General features: G+C 54.9%; 1 protein-coding gene and 1 pseudogene across 1 annotated transcript in view; both read right to left on the reverse strand.

Annotated features, from left to right (window-relative positions):
• Positions 1 to 5,234: 5,234 nt before the first annotated feature.
• LOC125347648 lies at positions 5,235 to 5,481 on the reverse strand (annotated as a pseudogene).
• A 601-nt stretch (positions 5,482 to 6,082) lies between these two features.
• Zfr2 (zinc finger RNA binding protein 2) overlaps positions 6,083 to 15,005 on the reverse strand; it is a 37,775-nt gene continuing 28,852 nt past the window's right edge. Inside the window, exons 13-19 of the mRNA XM_048342003.1 lie at positions 14,003 to 14,162; positions 12,064 to 12,202; positions 11,408 to 11,505; positions 10,940 to 11,035; positions 10,143 to 10,254; positions 9,477 to 9,574; positions 6,083 to 7,255 (exon numbers count right to left, since the gene is read on the reverse strand). Coding sequence (XP_048197960.1) covers positions 7,079 to 7,255; positions 9,477 to 9,574; positions 10,143 to 10,254; positions 10,940 to 11,035; positions 11,408 to 11,505; positions 12,064 to 12,202; positions 14,003 to 14,162 — 880 coding nt within the window. The 3' untranslated portion in view covers positions 6,083 to 7,078. The remainder of the gene's footprint in view (positions 7,256 to 9,476; positions 9,575 to 10,142; positions 10,255 to 10,939; positions 11,036 to 11,407; positions 11,506 to 12,063; positions 12,203 to 14,002; positions 14,163 to 15,005) is intronic.

The raw sequence follows: 15,005 nt of genomic DNA on the forward strand, positions 1-15,005 counted from the left end.
AGATAAGAGTCTCATGGATTTTTCTGCCCAGGCTGGCTTTAAACCATGATCCTTAGATCTTAGCCTCCTGAATAACTAGGATTACATGCATGAGCCACTGGCACCTGGCTTGTAAAAGTTCCTTGTGTGTTGGACTACTTGAAAAAAAATTGTTTTTTTTTTAATTTGACATTTTGTGGCATTTATTTTTTCTTCTAGTTCTTTTTTGGACGTGTGTGTGTGTATGTGTGTGTGTGTGTGTGTTGAACCTGGGGCTTGAACTCATGTCTGGCTTAGCGTTTTTCTTTTGGCTTAGCTTTTTCATTAAGGCTGGCACTGTACCACTGGACCAACATATCTACTTCTGGATTTTTTTTTTTTTTTTTTTTTTTTTTTTTTTGGCCAGTCGTGGGCCTTGGACTCAGGGCCTGAGCACTGTCCCTGGCTTCTTCCCGCTCAAGGCTAGCACTCTGCCACTTGAGCCACAGCGCCGCTTCTGGCCGTTTTCTGTTTATGTGGTGCTGAGGAATCGAACCTAGGGCCTCGTGTATCCGAGGCAGGCACTCTTGCCACTAGGCTATATCCCCAGCCCTACTTCTGGATTTTTGGTGTTTAATTGGAGATAAGTGTCTCACGGACTTTCTTTCTTTTTTTTTTTTTTTTTACCTTGCAAGCCAAATTTTGTAACTTTTTTTTTTTTTTTTTTTTTTTTTTTTGCCGGTCCTGGGGCTTGGACTCAGGGCCTGAGCACTGTCCCTGGCTTCCTTTTGCTCAAGGCTAGCACTCTGCCACATGAGCCACAACGCCACTTCTGGCCATTTTCTGTATATGTGGTGCTGGGGAATCGAACCCAGGGCCTCATGTATATGAGGCAGGCACTCTTGCCACTAAGCCATATCCCCAGCCCTCATGGACTTTCTTGCCCAGGCTAGTTTTGAACTGCGATCCTCAGATCTCAGCCTCCCAAGTAGCTTGGATGACAGGTGTGAGGCACCAGTGCCTAGCTTGCATTGGTTACTTTGGAGGTCGGGCTTTGCTTTATGTGTGGGCCATCCTGGGCTTCCATCTTCTATTTGTGCTGCCTGTGTTGCTGAGAATAGCAGGTGTGGTACACCAGCCAGTGGCTGAGAAGGCATCTGGTAAACTTTCTTGCCTGGGCTAGCCTTGAACTGGAACCTCCCACTCTGCCTCCCAGGTAGCTGGGAGTCTAGCCTTACATTACCTTGCATACTTGTTTCCCTGCTTTGTAAAGATCCATCTTTATTTCCTTTATTCTTTTTTTTTTTGGCCAGTCCTGTGGGGCTTGGACTCAGGGCCTGAGCACTATCCCTGGCTTCTTCTTGCTCAAGGCTAGCACTCTGCCACTTGAGTCACAGCGCCACTTCTGGCCATTTTCTGTATAAGTGGTGCTGGGGACTCGAACCCAGGGCCTCATGTATATGAGGCAAGCACTCTTGCCACTAGGCCATATCCCCAGCCCCTTTATTTCCTTTATTCTTTTAAAAAAGTTGACATTTATTTTTATTTTTTTGTTGGCCCTCGGGCTTGAACTCAGGGCCTGGGTGCTGTCCCTGAGCTCTTTTGTTCAAGGCTGGCACTCTACCACTTGAGCCACTTCCGGTTTTCTGGTGGTTCATTGGAGATAAGAGTCTTGTGGCCTTTCCTGCCCAGGCTGGCTTCAAACTGTGCTCCATAGACCTCAGCCTCCTGAGTAGCTAGGATGAGTGGTGCCTGGGTCTTTTTTCTTATTTTTAACTTTTCCTGTTAGTGCTGGGGCTGGAACCCAGGACCTTGTGCACAGTAGGTGCATACCACCATCACTGTACCACACACCCAGCCCTCTAGGCCTTCCATCACTGGCAGGTCGTGGTTCCTGCCTGAACTCGGGGCTGATCTTTCTGGGCAGGCAGTATTTGGAAGGGCGCCTTGTTGCTGACATCCCCTCTCCCTACCCTGCAAGGCCAGGGTAGCTGGCCTCACTTCAAGTTCACAGAAGTTTAGGGAGTGGGAGCGAGAAGGGGATTTGCCCACACACCCACAGCTATTATGTTAAAGGGCCAGGCTACAGACTATGAGTGTGGGCTGTGTGAAGGGACAACTTCTGGTTTGTCTTTGTGGCTTTTTCTTTTTCCTTTAAAAAAATTAGTGCCAGTTTTAGGGCTTGAACTCAGGGCCTAAGTGCTATTTCTGGGCTCCAACCCCCAAGGCTAGAGCTTTACTACTTGAGCCACTCAGTTCCACTTCCAGGTTTTTTTTTTTTTTGGGAGGGGGGTTCATTTGGAGATAAGAGTCTCATAGACTTTCTTGCCTGAGCTGGCTTCAAACCTTGATTCTCTGATCCTCAGATCTCAGCCTCCTGAATAGCTAGGATTACAAGCCATGAGCCACTGATAGCCAGCTCACAATTTTTTTTTTTGTGATAACACATACAAAACTTAAAACACCAGGCATCATCCATGTTTTGTTTTGTTTTTGGCCAGTTCTGGGGCTTGAACTCAGGGCCTGAGAACTGTCCCTGGCTTCTTTTTGCTCAAGGCTAGCACTCTACCACTTGAGTTACAGTGCCACTTCTGGCTTTTTCTATATTTGTGGTGCTGAGGAATTGAACCTAGGCCTTCATGCATGCTAGGCAAGCTCTCTACCACTAAGCCAGATTCTCAGCCCAACATCCATGTTTAAATGTACAGTTCAGTAATATTAAGCCCATTCACAGAGCCATGTAGTGGGCCACACCCTGGACTTTTAGAACCTTGCATCTCCCACACTGAAGTTCATTCTCAGTTCAACACTCACTTCCCAGCTCTCTCATTTCCCTGTGCCCCCATCCTACTTCCTGTCTCTGTAGATCCTGCACCTTTAGGGAGCTTCTGCAGGCCGAGTCAGTCAGCACATGTCCTGTATCTACTATTTTTTTTCTTTTTTCTTTTTGGCCAGTCCTGGGGCTTGAACTCAGGGCCTGAGCACTGTCCCTGGCTTCTTTTTGCTCAAGGGTAGCACTTTTACCTTGAGCCACAGTGACACTTCTGCCTCCCCCCCCGCCATATATGTTGTGCTGAAGAATCGAACCCAGGGCTTCATGTATGTGAACCAAGCACTCTACCTCTAGGCCATATTCCCAGCCCATGTATCTGTTATTTCTCTGAGCAGCATGTCTTCAAGGTCCCTCCATGTTGCAGCAGGGGTTGGAATTCCTTTTGCATGGCTGCCTACTATTCCGCTGTATGGACAGACCACAGTATTTGTCTCCATTTACCCATGAAGGACATTTGGGCTGTTTCACACTTTTGGTTGCTGTGTGCACAGGTGTGCAAGGGTCTGTTTCCAACTATGTTCGTTTTTAAAAAACCCGTGGTGGATGTTGGTACCCAGGAGTTCAGCTCCCAGGACTGTCTTTTCTATTTTCATGATGGACTCTGCTAGGATGAGTGAATCACTAGGCAGAGCCTACCTCTGAGGCTTTACTGAAAAACCTGAGGGGCCCCACAAACCCAAACAAACCCCAGGGTGACTAGAGAATGGATGCAGTTATGGGGAGGGGGAGGACACTGCTGCGGAGAGGTCTCCCCTGAAGGCTGCCTGGGACTTATTTCGGCCTACACTTGGGGAGAGGCTCGTGCTTGGTCCCGGCTGCTTCCAGTGCTGTGGGTGACCTTGGTGGAGCCGCAGCCACAGAGCCGTCCTTGGCGTTCCTGCTTCCATTCCCATCCTTCGCCGCAGCCCCGCCCACTCACCGTCTCCTAGCAACGCGCCGCCTGCATCCGCAGGCCTGGTCCGGACTCCTCCTCCAGGTTGCTTCGCCAACACCCCCTGAAGCCCGGCTCTGGCGCGGCTTCTGGTCCTGCCTGCTGGGGGTGTGTGTGGGGGTCCCCTGCCCCGTGTGGTGAGGACTCCAGGGGGCCAGGCAGACGGATGGCGGTGGGGAGGTCAGATGCAATGGCGCTTTAGGCCTTCAGCGAGCCCCACTGCCAGACAAGACGCCCATCTGGACCCAAGCCTTCACTAACCAACCGCTGAGAGTTGTCTGGAGTCGTCTGGGAGGGCTCCATTAACTCTTTGTAACCGGGGTGACTTCTCGGCCACCTGCCTTCCTGAGGAGCCAGGGGTGGAGGGGAGGGGTGGCAGCTCCAGGTGATAAGTGGTGGTGGGCTTTCTGCTCTTCCTAAAGTGGCTGTTGTGACTATCAGTGGCCACCATGATCCCTGCCCTTCCTCCTTCCCCCCCAAAGAGAGAGCATCACATGACTGCTGGGGTCAGGGGAGGGAGGAGGAGGGCTGGAGACCTTTCTGGCTGCTGTTCAATCCGTTTGGGGATTTATTCCTTCAGTTGTTCATCTCTGGGTCTGCTTTGGATCATGAGCCTGGAAGGGTGAGGTAGACAGAAGCACTTTACACGACAGTGTACTTTCGTTCATGTCAGGTATAGACAGCCCACAGGGGCATGTGGAGGGTTGGGGGTGTCAAGGAGGCCTATCTGAGCAGGTGACATGGAGCGGGGATGGGCAGGAACAGCAGTGTATGTGCAGGAAGAGGGGAGAAGCTGACCAGTACAAGGAAACAGCAGGTGCAAAGGCACTGGGGCCAGGCCTGGCTGTGGCTCACCCAAGACTGGCAAAGAGCTGTGGGCCAGTGGTGGAGTGATGGAGGGACAGTGGAGGGACAGGGTGGCTCCACTGGGAGCCTCGTTTGGATTAGGGAGTCTCATCCTGAGAGCAGTGGGTCCCTCAAGGGGGTAGAACAGGATGGAGACAAAGAATCACAGAGGGTTTCTGGCCCATGGGTTGTGAGGGTGAAGGAATACAGGAGGAGCCCTGGGGTGGGGGTGGGGACTCAGCTGGGCATCAGGTGCTGGCCTGTGGCCCCCGTGGGATGATGAGGTTGGGCTCTGTGCCCACCCAGGATGTGTGTGGCACTCCTTGCCACCTTGCCTGCCCTACGCGCGCTCGCTACCCTTCGACATTGTTGGGGAGCCCCAAAGATTGAAGTGAGTCCTGAACATGGCCATGGTGACCTCTGTGTCCTAATCTGTGCTGACGTTTCTGGTAAGGATCCAGGGCCCGCAGGAAGCCTCTGGGGACCTGTGGCCGTGTTGTTTAGCCCCTTCCCTTGCCCCCCTTATCCAGGGCAGGCAGTTCCCTGATCCTGACTGCTCTTAGGTGTGTGATGTTCAGAGATGATCTTTCTTTCTTTCTTTTTTTTTTTTAACATGCATGGTCAGTGTTTTATTTTTGAAGGGTGACTATTTAAGAAATCTTGATCTTAGAGCTTATGATGCACCTCAGTGGCAGTAGCACCCAGGTTTTCCAAAGAGCCAGTCATTTTCCTCGTCTTCATTGACTTCTTGTTATTAGCTGCCTTCTGCTTTTGCTGCATGATCTCAGAGTCCCTTTGCTTTCTCTGAGGGGGAGTCAAGCTATCCTCTTTTCTTTTTCCCTTGCTTATTTCCTGGCTTTTTCCCCCCCACATTTTTCTGGCGGGCAAGCGCTTGTTGATTTCCACGGGCCATGCCCACCACCAGACGTGTCTTGGAGGAGGGCGACTCAGAAAGGCGATGTCAGCAGCAGTAGGCTGGACTATGGTCGTCCCCCGGGATCCCCCAGGTTGACACGCAGTGGGAGGTCTCCGCCCATCAGCGCCTCTGCCAGGCGAAGCCTCCCCCTCCCTCCTCAGCCTAGCGGCCCCGCCCATGGGCCTGACAACTGCACAGCGTGGCCAGCGACCAGAGATGATTTCTTCTTCCTCCTTCTCCTCTTTTTGTTGGTCGTGGGGTTTGAACTCAGGGCCTGGCCACTGTCCCTGAGCTCTTTTCTCTGAAGTCTAGCACTCAACCACTTTGAGCCACAGCTCCACTTCCAGTTTTCTGGTGGTTAATTGGAGATGAGTCTCATGGACTTTCCTGCCAGGGCTGGCTTTGAACTGTGATCCTCGGATCTCAGTCTACTGAGCAGATAGGAGATAGGATGACAGGCGCGTGTCACTGGCACCCAGCTGACAGTTGCTTCTTGAGTGCTCCCCAGGGTCCCCAGTAGGGAATGGACTGAGAAAGCCCAGGCAGGGGAGGATACAGCTACTGGGCAGTTTGGGCCCTGGGGTGCCCAGCCAGCTCCTCCAACCCCACCCCAGGACTCAGGGAAGGAGGTGAAAAGACAACACAGGCCACACAGTGTACAAGCGCCTCTCCTTTATTCCCCGTGTTTCCTTCGTGTCAGGTGGCTTTACACAGATGACCGGATGCGACACCACACGCAAGCCAGCCTTGAAATCCAGAGCAATGGAGTCAGCAGCGTCAATGCGCATGGGGGCAGGAGGCCCAGAGCTGGCCTAGTCTCTCCCATGTCATTGTGAAGGAAAAATGGGGGTTGGGTGGGGTAGGGGCCAGGCCCTGCTTCTGCAAGGGAAAAGTGGGGGTCACTTGCCCCAGCCCGGCACAGCACACAACCACCGAGTAGCCCTCTCTGTGGAAAGCACTCAGGTGTGGGGTGAGGGGAGAGCGGGGGTCTTGGGCCGGGGTTCCACTGTAGGATCACAGCACTGGGGGGAAGGGGACAGCCAGTGTTACTTTAGGGGCAGCAGGGGGGGGGGATAGTGGCTGAGGGCGGAGGTCCTGTCTGGCGTACTCTCGTGCCGGCCCTGTGTGCACAGAGGGGTGGGGGACACCACCTTGGCGCTGGCTGTCCCCACATACAGCTGGCCTGGGGGACATCTCTCCCAGGTCCCTTCTAGGATCTCCAGGGCCAGCTTCCATGCCACTGGGCTCAGGACAGGATTAGGGGTTTCATCAGAGGGGCAGGCAGAACGGGGGCCACACACTGCACATGACACCACGGGGCGGGTTGAAAGCCAGCGGAAGTAGCAGGTTGGGGACTGCCTGGTGGGGGTTGAGGGACAGGGCCGAGGGTGGGTCCTTACTGGGGGGCCGTGACTTCTCTAGCAAGTGAAGCACAATGTGTGACAAAAATCTACAGAACACGACTGGAAGGACAATGCCACCACTTGATGCCGGGGTGTGGGTGGGGGGGCAGATGCAGCTGGTGGGCACACCTGTGTGCCCGGCTGCCTGGGTGGAGGAGACGCGCCAAAGCCGCCAGGGGCGGGCGGGGGGCTCACACGGGCCCCTCGCCCCCCTTCCGGCCCCGCTTCCTCTCACCGGAGATGCCCGGGGCCTGGACAGCCTCTCTTGGCCTCTTCCGCCCGCGGGCCCCGAGCCGGCTTCGGGCTGGCAGACGGTCCATGCCCAGGACCTTGTGGATCTGCCGGAATGCCACCATGCGCAGGGCGTGCTGCGGGCCACGACACGGAGCGTTAGACACGGGGGTGTGTGTGCAAAGGGAACCCCGAGTGGAGCAGCAGCCTTCGTTCAGTGCTGACTAGCTGACATCCTGCCAGCCCTGATGTCTCTCATTCTTCTGGCCCATCTCATTCTGTCTGTCACTCTCATCCATCTGTCTGTCTTGTTCATCCATCTGTGTCTCTCTGACATTCCCTGTTCCTCTTGCTCTGTCGTGTGTGTGTGTGTGTGTGTGTGTGTGTGTGTGTGTGTGTGTGTGTTTCTTTTTGGCTTTATGTCTGTCTCTTTTTTCTGTCTTTGTCCCTGTGGGTCTCTGTAACCTCTCTCTCTCTCTCTCTCTCTCTCTCCCTTCTTACAAGTGTCAGTTCAGCTGATCCAGGGCTCTGTTTCTACCTTGTTGACAGACAGGGCGGAGACAAGAGGCTAGGGTGGAGGCTCGCTGGCTGAGACCCCACGTGGAGAAGGTGAGCCACACCTCATCCTCCTCCAAACATTGCTCAGCACCCCATCCTCTGGTCCGGCTAAGCAGGTTTAAGGCAGGCTGCCATCACCAGCTGCTGCCTTTGCTCGTTACCATGTCATTTAAATCTTCTTGTAGCTGGGCACCAGGTGGCCCACACCTGTCATCCTAGCTACTCAGGAGGCTGAGATTGGAGGATCATAGTTCAAAGCCAGGAAGGAAAGTCCCCATGAGACTCCTATACCCAATAAACTACTCAAGAAAGCCAGAAAGAAGAAAGAAGAAAGCTGCTCTGTGGCTCAAGTGGCAGAGCTCTAGACTTGAGCCAAAACAGTTTGAGGACAGCGCCCAGGTCCAGAGTTCAAACCCCAGGACCTGCAAAAATCAATCAATTAATGACTCTTGTACTTTTCTTTTTTTGGTGGTGGCAGAGTTTGTACTCAGAGCACTTGCTAGGCAGGCACTCTTCCACATGAACCACACCCCTAGCCTTTTATTTAGTTTTTGGAGTTGTCTGAAGCTTTTGCCTGAGCTATACTGGACTGCCACATTCCTATTTATACTTCCTGCATAGTTGGGATCACAGGCACATGCTGGCATGGCCAGCTTATGGACTCTTGGTCAATGTTTTCAAACTCAGTCCTCCTGATCGCTGCCTCTAGAGTGGCTGGGATCACAGGCGGAAAGCAGTTGCCTGGCCTATGTTCTCTATGACTTTTTCTTAAGTGGTATTGGTAACACACACCAGAAGGATTGAGGCCTGTCATGGAATTCCTCTGCACCTTGCAGATCTGCCCCGTGGGCTGGTTCTGGGGAGGCCTTGACTCTAAGTCCCCTGAAGCTCAGTGAAAATGTGTGCTGGAGGCTCACACCTGTAATCCTAGCTACTCAGGAGGCTGAGACCTGGAGGATGGAGGTTTGAAGCTGGCCCAGGCAGGCAAGTTTGTGAGACTCCTCCAAGTAAGCACCAAAAAGCTGGAGGTACAGGTGTGGTTCAAAGGGGTAGAGTGCCATTCTTGGGCAAAAAAGCTTAAGGACAGTCAGTGCTCAAGGGACAAGCCATGAGTTCTAGTCCCAGTGTGTGTGCACGTGGGCTTGTGCACGCACAACACACACATCTATGCTGAGTGGATCACACACAGTTACCTCTGAAGCATCTTTCTATTTAACACTTCCATCTCACTATGGTACGTGTTGCCTGAAATCCCATGCCAGATGAAAGATGGAGCTGGCTGTGTAGACATTCTGTGACAGGTCACACAGCCACAGGAGAAGGATGCTGCTGCCCAGCCCTGTGCCTGGCCAACCAGATGGAACACAGGGGGGAAATTTGCAGGCCGTGGCTTGGCGTTGGCTGACAGCGGGGCCCAGGCCCGTTGTCTCCTCACTAGAGGACCCGAACCCTGCACGGGAGCAGCTCACCGTGTCCCATGAGAATGGGGCCCAGAGGGAAGTGTGTGGCTGGGAGAGAGTCTTGCTGTGTAGCCTAGGCTGGCCTGGAACTCATAATCCTCCTGCCTCAGCCTCGAGGACTGCTGGGATTACAGGTGTGCCTCTCATGCCCAGTTTTGAATCCACTGAGTGTGGAGTGTTTCGGGTCTGGTGGGACAGTCACGCTCGCAGGACCCCAAGGTCTGGGACTCATCCCTGCGATGGCCAGCCATGGCTCTGAGCGGCCGGCCCAGCCCAGGCCTGGGAGCAGACCCTGGAGAACTGCTGCGTGGCTCACCCTGCCCGGGCCCGGCGCTCGTACCTGGGCACTGGCTGTCACGTCTTCCCGCTGCTGGGGAGTCATGGACTCCAGGGCGTCCGTCTGGTCCTTCTCACAGGGGTCTTGGATCCCCGGTCCACCTGTGGGAGGGAAGAGCGGGCTGGGAACAGGAGGACACCTGGGGAGGGGTGCCCAGTGGTGGGCCTGGGTCACTCTCCCCTCCCAGGGGAGCTCATGTCCAGGCCTGAGGGGTCTGCACTCTGCCCAGGACACCTGTGACCTGTGACCCCTTTCCTCGGCGTCTCTCCTCTTCCTCCCTCCCCAACCCACTGGACCCAACCCACGTCTGACTGATGCTTATTTCTATGGAATACATAGCGTATTTATTCAAATAAACTTGAATTGGGCCACTAGCTGACCCCTGTCCAAAAAGACAGGTGCTCAGTGCTGTGGGCAGGTGTGGGGGCACAGGGCAGAGGTCCTCTTCAGTCCACCTTCAGTCCCCCACAGCAGTTGGTATATCCACGATGAGGCCCTGCTCCCACAAACAGTGGGTGTGTCCAATACAACACTCCCCATGAGGGTCCACCCCCACAAGGCCCTGCCCCACAGTGGGTGTGTCCAATACAACACCCTACCGGTGTGGCCCTGCCCCCAGTTCACCCCCATTGGTCTGGCCTGGGCACTGACCTGGCAGGAGGCACTGACCTGGCAGGAGCGTGCCCGTGGCCACACACTCCAGGACCCGCCGCACGGCATCCCCCGGGCTCAGGGGCTTGGCAGCACTGCTCAGCGCCTTCTCGACCAGCAGTTCCATGGCCTGGTAGGGGGGTGGGGGACACGTGGGGAGATGCTGGGCTTGGGGGTCACCAGCCCTCTTTCCTTGGCAGCAGTCTGTGAGGGAAAGTCCAGGGGCCTTGGGGTACGAGACCCCTTTGGGCTGCTTTCCTCCTTCCAGCCACACTCAGGGCTCCCCTTGTTGGAGGTGGGGATGGTGCGGTGGTGCCTAAGTGTGGGGGGCAGGACCCTGGTCACACAGAATGGTGTGGCCACTCTGCCCTCCAGAGGTGGACAGTTTCTCAGACCCCTGGCCTCACAGCCAGGCTCTGGGCAGGAGATGGATACCAGAGAAGGGTTCATCAAGTATGGGGGTGTTAGGGCTGCAGGACCCCCTTTGTAACGTGTTCCAGAGGCCAGCGGGCTCCCGTGAGGCCCAGTGCCTCCCTGATGCCAGCAGCCTGCTCACCTGCGTTGGTTTATATGGTGGCCCAGGCTCATTACAAGCTTGGGGCTTGGGACAATGACGGTCAGACAAGGCTGGGGTTCAAGGCTCTTGTCCCCCCATTCCTCAAGGCCCTCAGGACTCCCCACCCTTGGCCACCCTCCCTGCTACAGCTCAAGCCTGCCCCACCAGGAATAAATGGACAAGAAGCTCAGCCTGGGAGTCAGTCCCCCAAGGGGGTCCTCTTTTTTGGGGGGCTGCTGAGCGTCCCTGGCTGCCTTACCCAGGCTGGCAGGGCTGCCCAGGTGGGCAGGCGCCGGCACAGATCTCGCAGGACACGGATGACAATGACGCAGGGCTGCAGGCCACTGGCTCGAGCCTGCGGGGAGGAAGCTCAGGGTTAAATGTTAGGGACTGAGGCCATGTGGGGAGGACTAGGGCTCCCTTGAGGGGGGGGCCTGCCCTGATCTGAGGGTGAAGCCTGGGGAGAGGACAAGAAGGGACAAGGCCACCAGCTTCACGGAAGGCTGGATGAGGATGCTGACCCAATTGGTCCCCCTCCCCCGGAGCTGTGTTCACTTGTTCTGCCATGCAGTCCAGCAAGAACCAAAGTCAAGTGATTGCTCTCAGCAGTCACTTCCAGTCAAATGAGCTGAGAGTGGCAGCGCACAGTTAAGGCCGAGGCAGAGGTCGCCTGGGGCAGGTTTTGTGTGTGTGGGGTGCCTTCTCCCCTCAGCCCCATGCCTCTCACCTGGAACCACTTGGCGTGGCGAAGGGCGGCCAGGGACTCGAGGCACCTCTCCTGGCTCAGGATGTCATCTGGCTCATCCTGAGGCTCCTCTGCTCCTTCTGGGAGCGGAAGGAAGTAGGTAGGGAGGCCCACAGGTGCAGGGGGAGGGCACCCCGCCCCTCTCCGCTCCAGCTTGGGGGAGGAGGCGGCTCTGGGACCTGGGGATACCTGATGGCTCTCTCCCTGACCTCAGGGACTGACCCATCACTGTGAGCCCTCATGGTAGGACTAGAGCTCCTGAGAGAATCAAGGGGCCTGCAGTGCAGGGAACATGGAAGTGTGAAACTCTGGATGTGGCCTGACTACCAGGAAGTTCCAAGAGCACCATGGCACCGGACAGAGGACATAGGTGACAGCAATGTATTGCTGTCCTTGTCGATGAGGCCTCTAGGCTCTGGGGAAGCTGTGGCCCTTTTTCCTTCCTGTCATTGGGTGCAGGGAGAATGCCTATCATCTCAGAACTGGGGGAGACTGAGGGAGGAGGTGTCGGTGAGACCCGAGGCCCCTGGGACACAGAGGTGCTAGAAGGCCACTGTGGCGACTTCCTGCTGGGGCGGAGGCGGAAGTGACCCCAGGCCCTTGAGCTGGGGCAGTGAGGGATGGGGAGCTGGGTGCACCTTGGTTGGCAGAAGGGTCTTCACGCATCAGGGTCGAAGTGATAGACACGGTGACTTGTATCCTGGGCTCCTCGCAGGAGGAGATGACCACGTTGTCTTCGGGGTCAGAGGAAATCTCGTACTTATCCTCGGCCAAAATCTAGGTGTAAAGGCAATGCCAGGCAGTGTTACTTCAAATCAGGGTCCCCGTGCACACAAACAAGGCTACAGCTGAGGTAAGCATGTCCATCTGCTCACCCTCCCCGACTCCCTGATGGGTGCCCTGTTCCGAGCACCTGGGACTCCTGTGTGACTCAGACACAGTCCCAGTGCTTCAGGGTGCACATGTGTAGAAATAGGCAGTGTTAGGAGCCTCCCTATGTAAAGAGTGCTAATAACTCAACAAGATAAGCAATCAAATGATAAACATAGAGGCAAATGAACTGAGGGATAGTTGGCAGGAAAAGACACAAACATGACTGGCATAACCTTTTATAAGGCACAGATGACTTCCAGGGTTGGAGAGAAGCAAATTAAATCGACAGTGTGATGCCACTGTCACTTATGTATTGAATCAAGATGTGTGTCTGGCCTCTAGTCTCCTGTCTCCACCTTCCGTGCTGCCTGTACTTGCTCCTGAGCGAGGCCTCCCTCAGTTTTGTTTTTCTCCCAGTCCCTAAGCCTCACCTGTTCAAGGCCTACGGGCACCATTCACACCATAGGGGTAGGGACACTGCCAGCTTCATGAGGCTCAGGGCTATGAGTTTCCCAAAAAGCCAGGCAGGCCTGCACCTGAGCCTTCTTGGCAATACCCATTGTATGGTATGGTAGGCTCAGGAGCCCTCTAGGGCCCCCACTTCCCTCACAGTGCAGTCCTGCCTCTTTGCACAGAGGCTCTCAGGCCTGGCTTGATCCAGAGCCTCATCCCTCACGCCTACCTCTCCTGTCCTACCATCGGCCTGTGTGGGTACTGGTCCTGTGTGGAATACCGACCTCCCTCAGGCACTTCAGATCGTCCTGTCCTCTGCCAGGGACATTTATCTCCCTCTCCCTGTCCCCAGGACCTCCTGCCTCTCCCAACTGTGTTCTACCTGGGGAAGATTGGGGTGCCAGTATAACTATGTACCCCGAGGCCTGCCTTAGCTTCCACGAGAAACTTGTGCCCACTGGATAGGAGGAGTGCTTCCAGGCCCAGGAAGAAGATACTGCTCTCAGATTGGGTTATTTTCCTTTTGGGTGGTACTGGGGATGGAACTCAGGGCCTTGTACTTGGTTGGTTGGAATTTGACCCCTGAGCCACCATCTCTAGCCCTTTTTGCTTGCTGTTCCTGAGCTTTTATTGTTCAAGGCTAGTGCTCTACCACTTGAGCCATAGCTCTGGCTATTTGGTGGTTAACTGGAGAGAAGAGTCTCATGGACCCTGATGTCCAGGCTGGCTTTGAACGGAGATCCTCAGATCTCAAGCTTCTGAGAAGCTGGGATTACAGGTATGTACCACCAGTGCCTGGCTTACAACTATTATTTTGCAGGTCCTGAGGCTTGAACTCAGGGCCTGGGCACACTGTTCCTGAGCTGCTTTTGCTCAAGGCTAGCACTCTTGCACTTGAGCCACAGCTCCACTTTCGTTTTTTGAGTAGTTAATTGGAGATTTTTCTGGTCAGGCTAGCTTTTAACTGCGATCCTCAGATCTCAGCCTCCTGAGTAGCTGGGATGTGAGCCACCAGTGTCGGGCTTCATTGCAACTTCTATGAAGACAACTTCTTGTGAGTTTCTAATAGTGAGACTTGTGTCTTCTTATTTTTGTTTCTCCTTTTCCAGTGACTGGACTCCAGGGCCCTGGACAAGCTAGACATGTTGTTGTTTCTCTTACTCTACGCTGCAGTCACCTCTGGCAGGGGTGAGGAGTGTTTGGGAGGGACAGGGTCACAGGTGGAGGGTCCAGTGGGATGGCCACCCTTACCAGGAGCTGCTCAGGCAGCCGTTCTGCGATCTCCTGCACCAGGGCGCGTGTGGGCTTCTGGGAGCATAGAAGGGCCAGCTTGACACACCGGTCTCCCCGAAGGACGAGGCCTTTTGCCAGGATGCCGACACGCATGACACCTTTCAGGGCCCGAGGGCCACTGGGGAGACAGAGCCACAGATGCACCATTAGGGCAGGGGAGCAGGGATCCCCATCCCGACTGCCCTGCTCCTGAATTGCAGGGACCATGGCAATGAACCTCGGTTTCCTTATCTGTCAAATGAGACCTGCCCCTCTGACAGGGCCCCTGTCAGGAGGGAGTGTTATCCGGGTCATGCCAGGTTCTGTGCACATAGGTGTGCAAGGGACAGTGGTGTTGGAATCTACAGTTGCCCATGGGATCACCTCCAGAAGCTCCCTGTGCATGCTCTATGGCCTGAATGACATCTCTGGGTGACTTGAGCCACAGCTCCACTTCTGGCTTTTTTGGGTAATTTCTTGGAGATAGAGTCTCATGGATTTTTTTTCCTAGGCTGGCTTTGAACTGTTGATTCTCACACCTCAGCCTCCTGAGTAGCTAGGATTACAAGTGTGAGCCACTGGTACCCAGCTCGAGATTTCATTTTGTGCTTGGCTCACCGGGGTGGAGGACACTCAGGTTCCCATGTAGACACGTGGGTGGGGGTGGAGGGATGCCTGTGGCTGGCTTGAGGCCTAAGAGTGTGCTACCAAGCTCTGTGGGGTTATTAGTGCCTTCCACCAGGCAGTCTGTGTGTGGGTCCACGTGTGTGAATTGTCCCCAACAGGCGGATCTATAGAATGGGGAGTGTATCTGTGGGTCTGTTAAACTAACTGGGGAGTAACGGTTCAATAGGGCTCAACTTCCAGTGTGGGGAGATGATTAAGTTCTGGAGATGGAGTTCTGGAGGGGGTGGGGGGGTGCTACACAGCCATGTGAATGTGACAAATGCCACCCAGTGGTACACTTAAAAGAGGCACCGGT

The sequence above is a fragment of the Perognathus longimembris genome, chromosome 3, assembly GCF_023159225.1.
Source record: "Perognathus longimembris pacificus isolate PPM17 chromosome 3, ASM2315922v1, whole genome shotgun sequence".
Taxonomy (NCBI): Eukaryota; Metazoa; Chordata; class Mammalia; order Rodentia; family Heteromyidae; genus Perognathus; species Perognathus longimembris.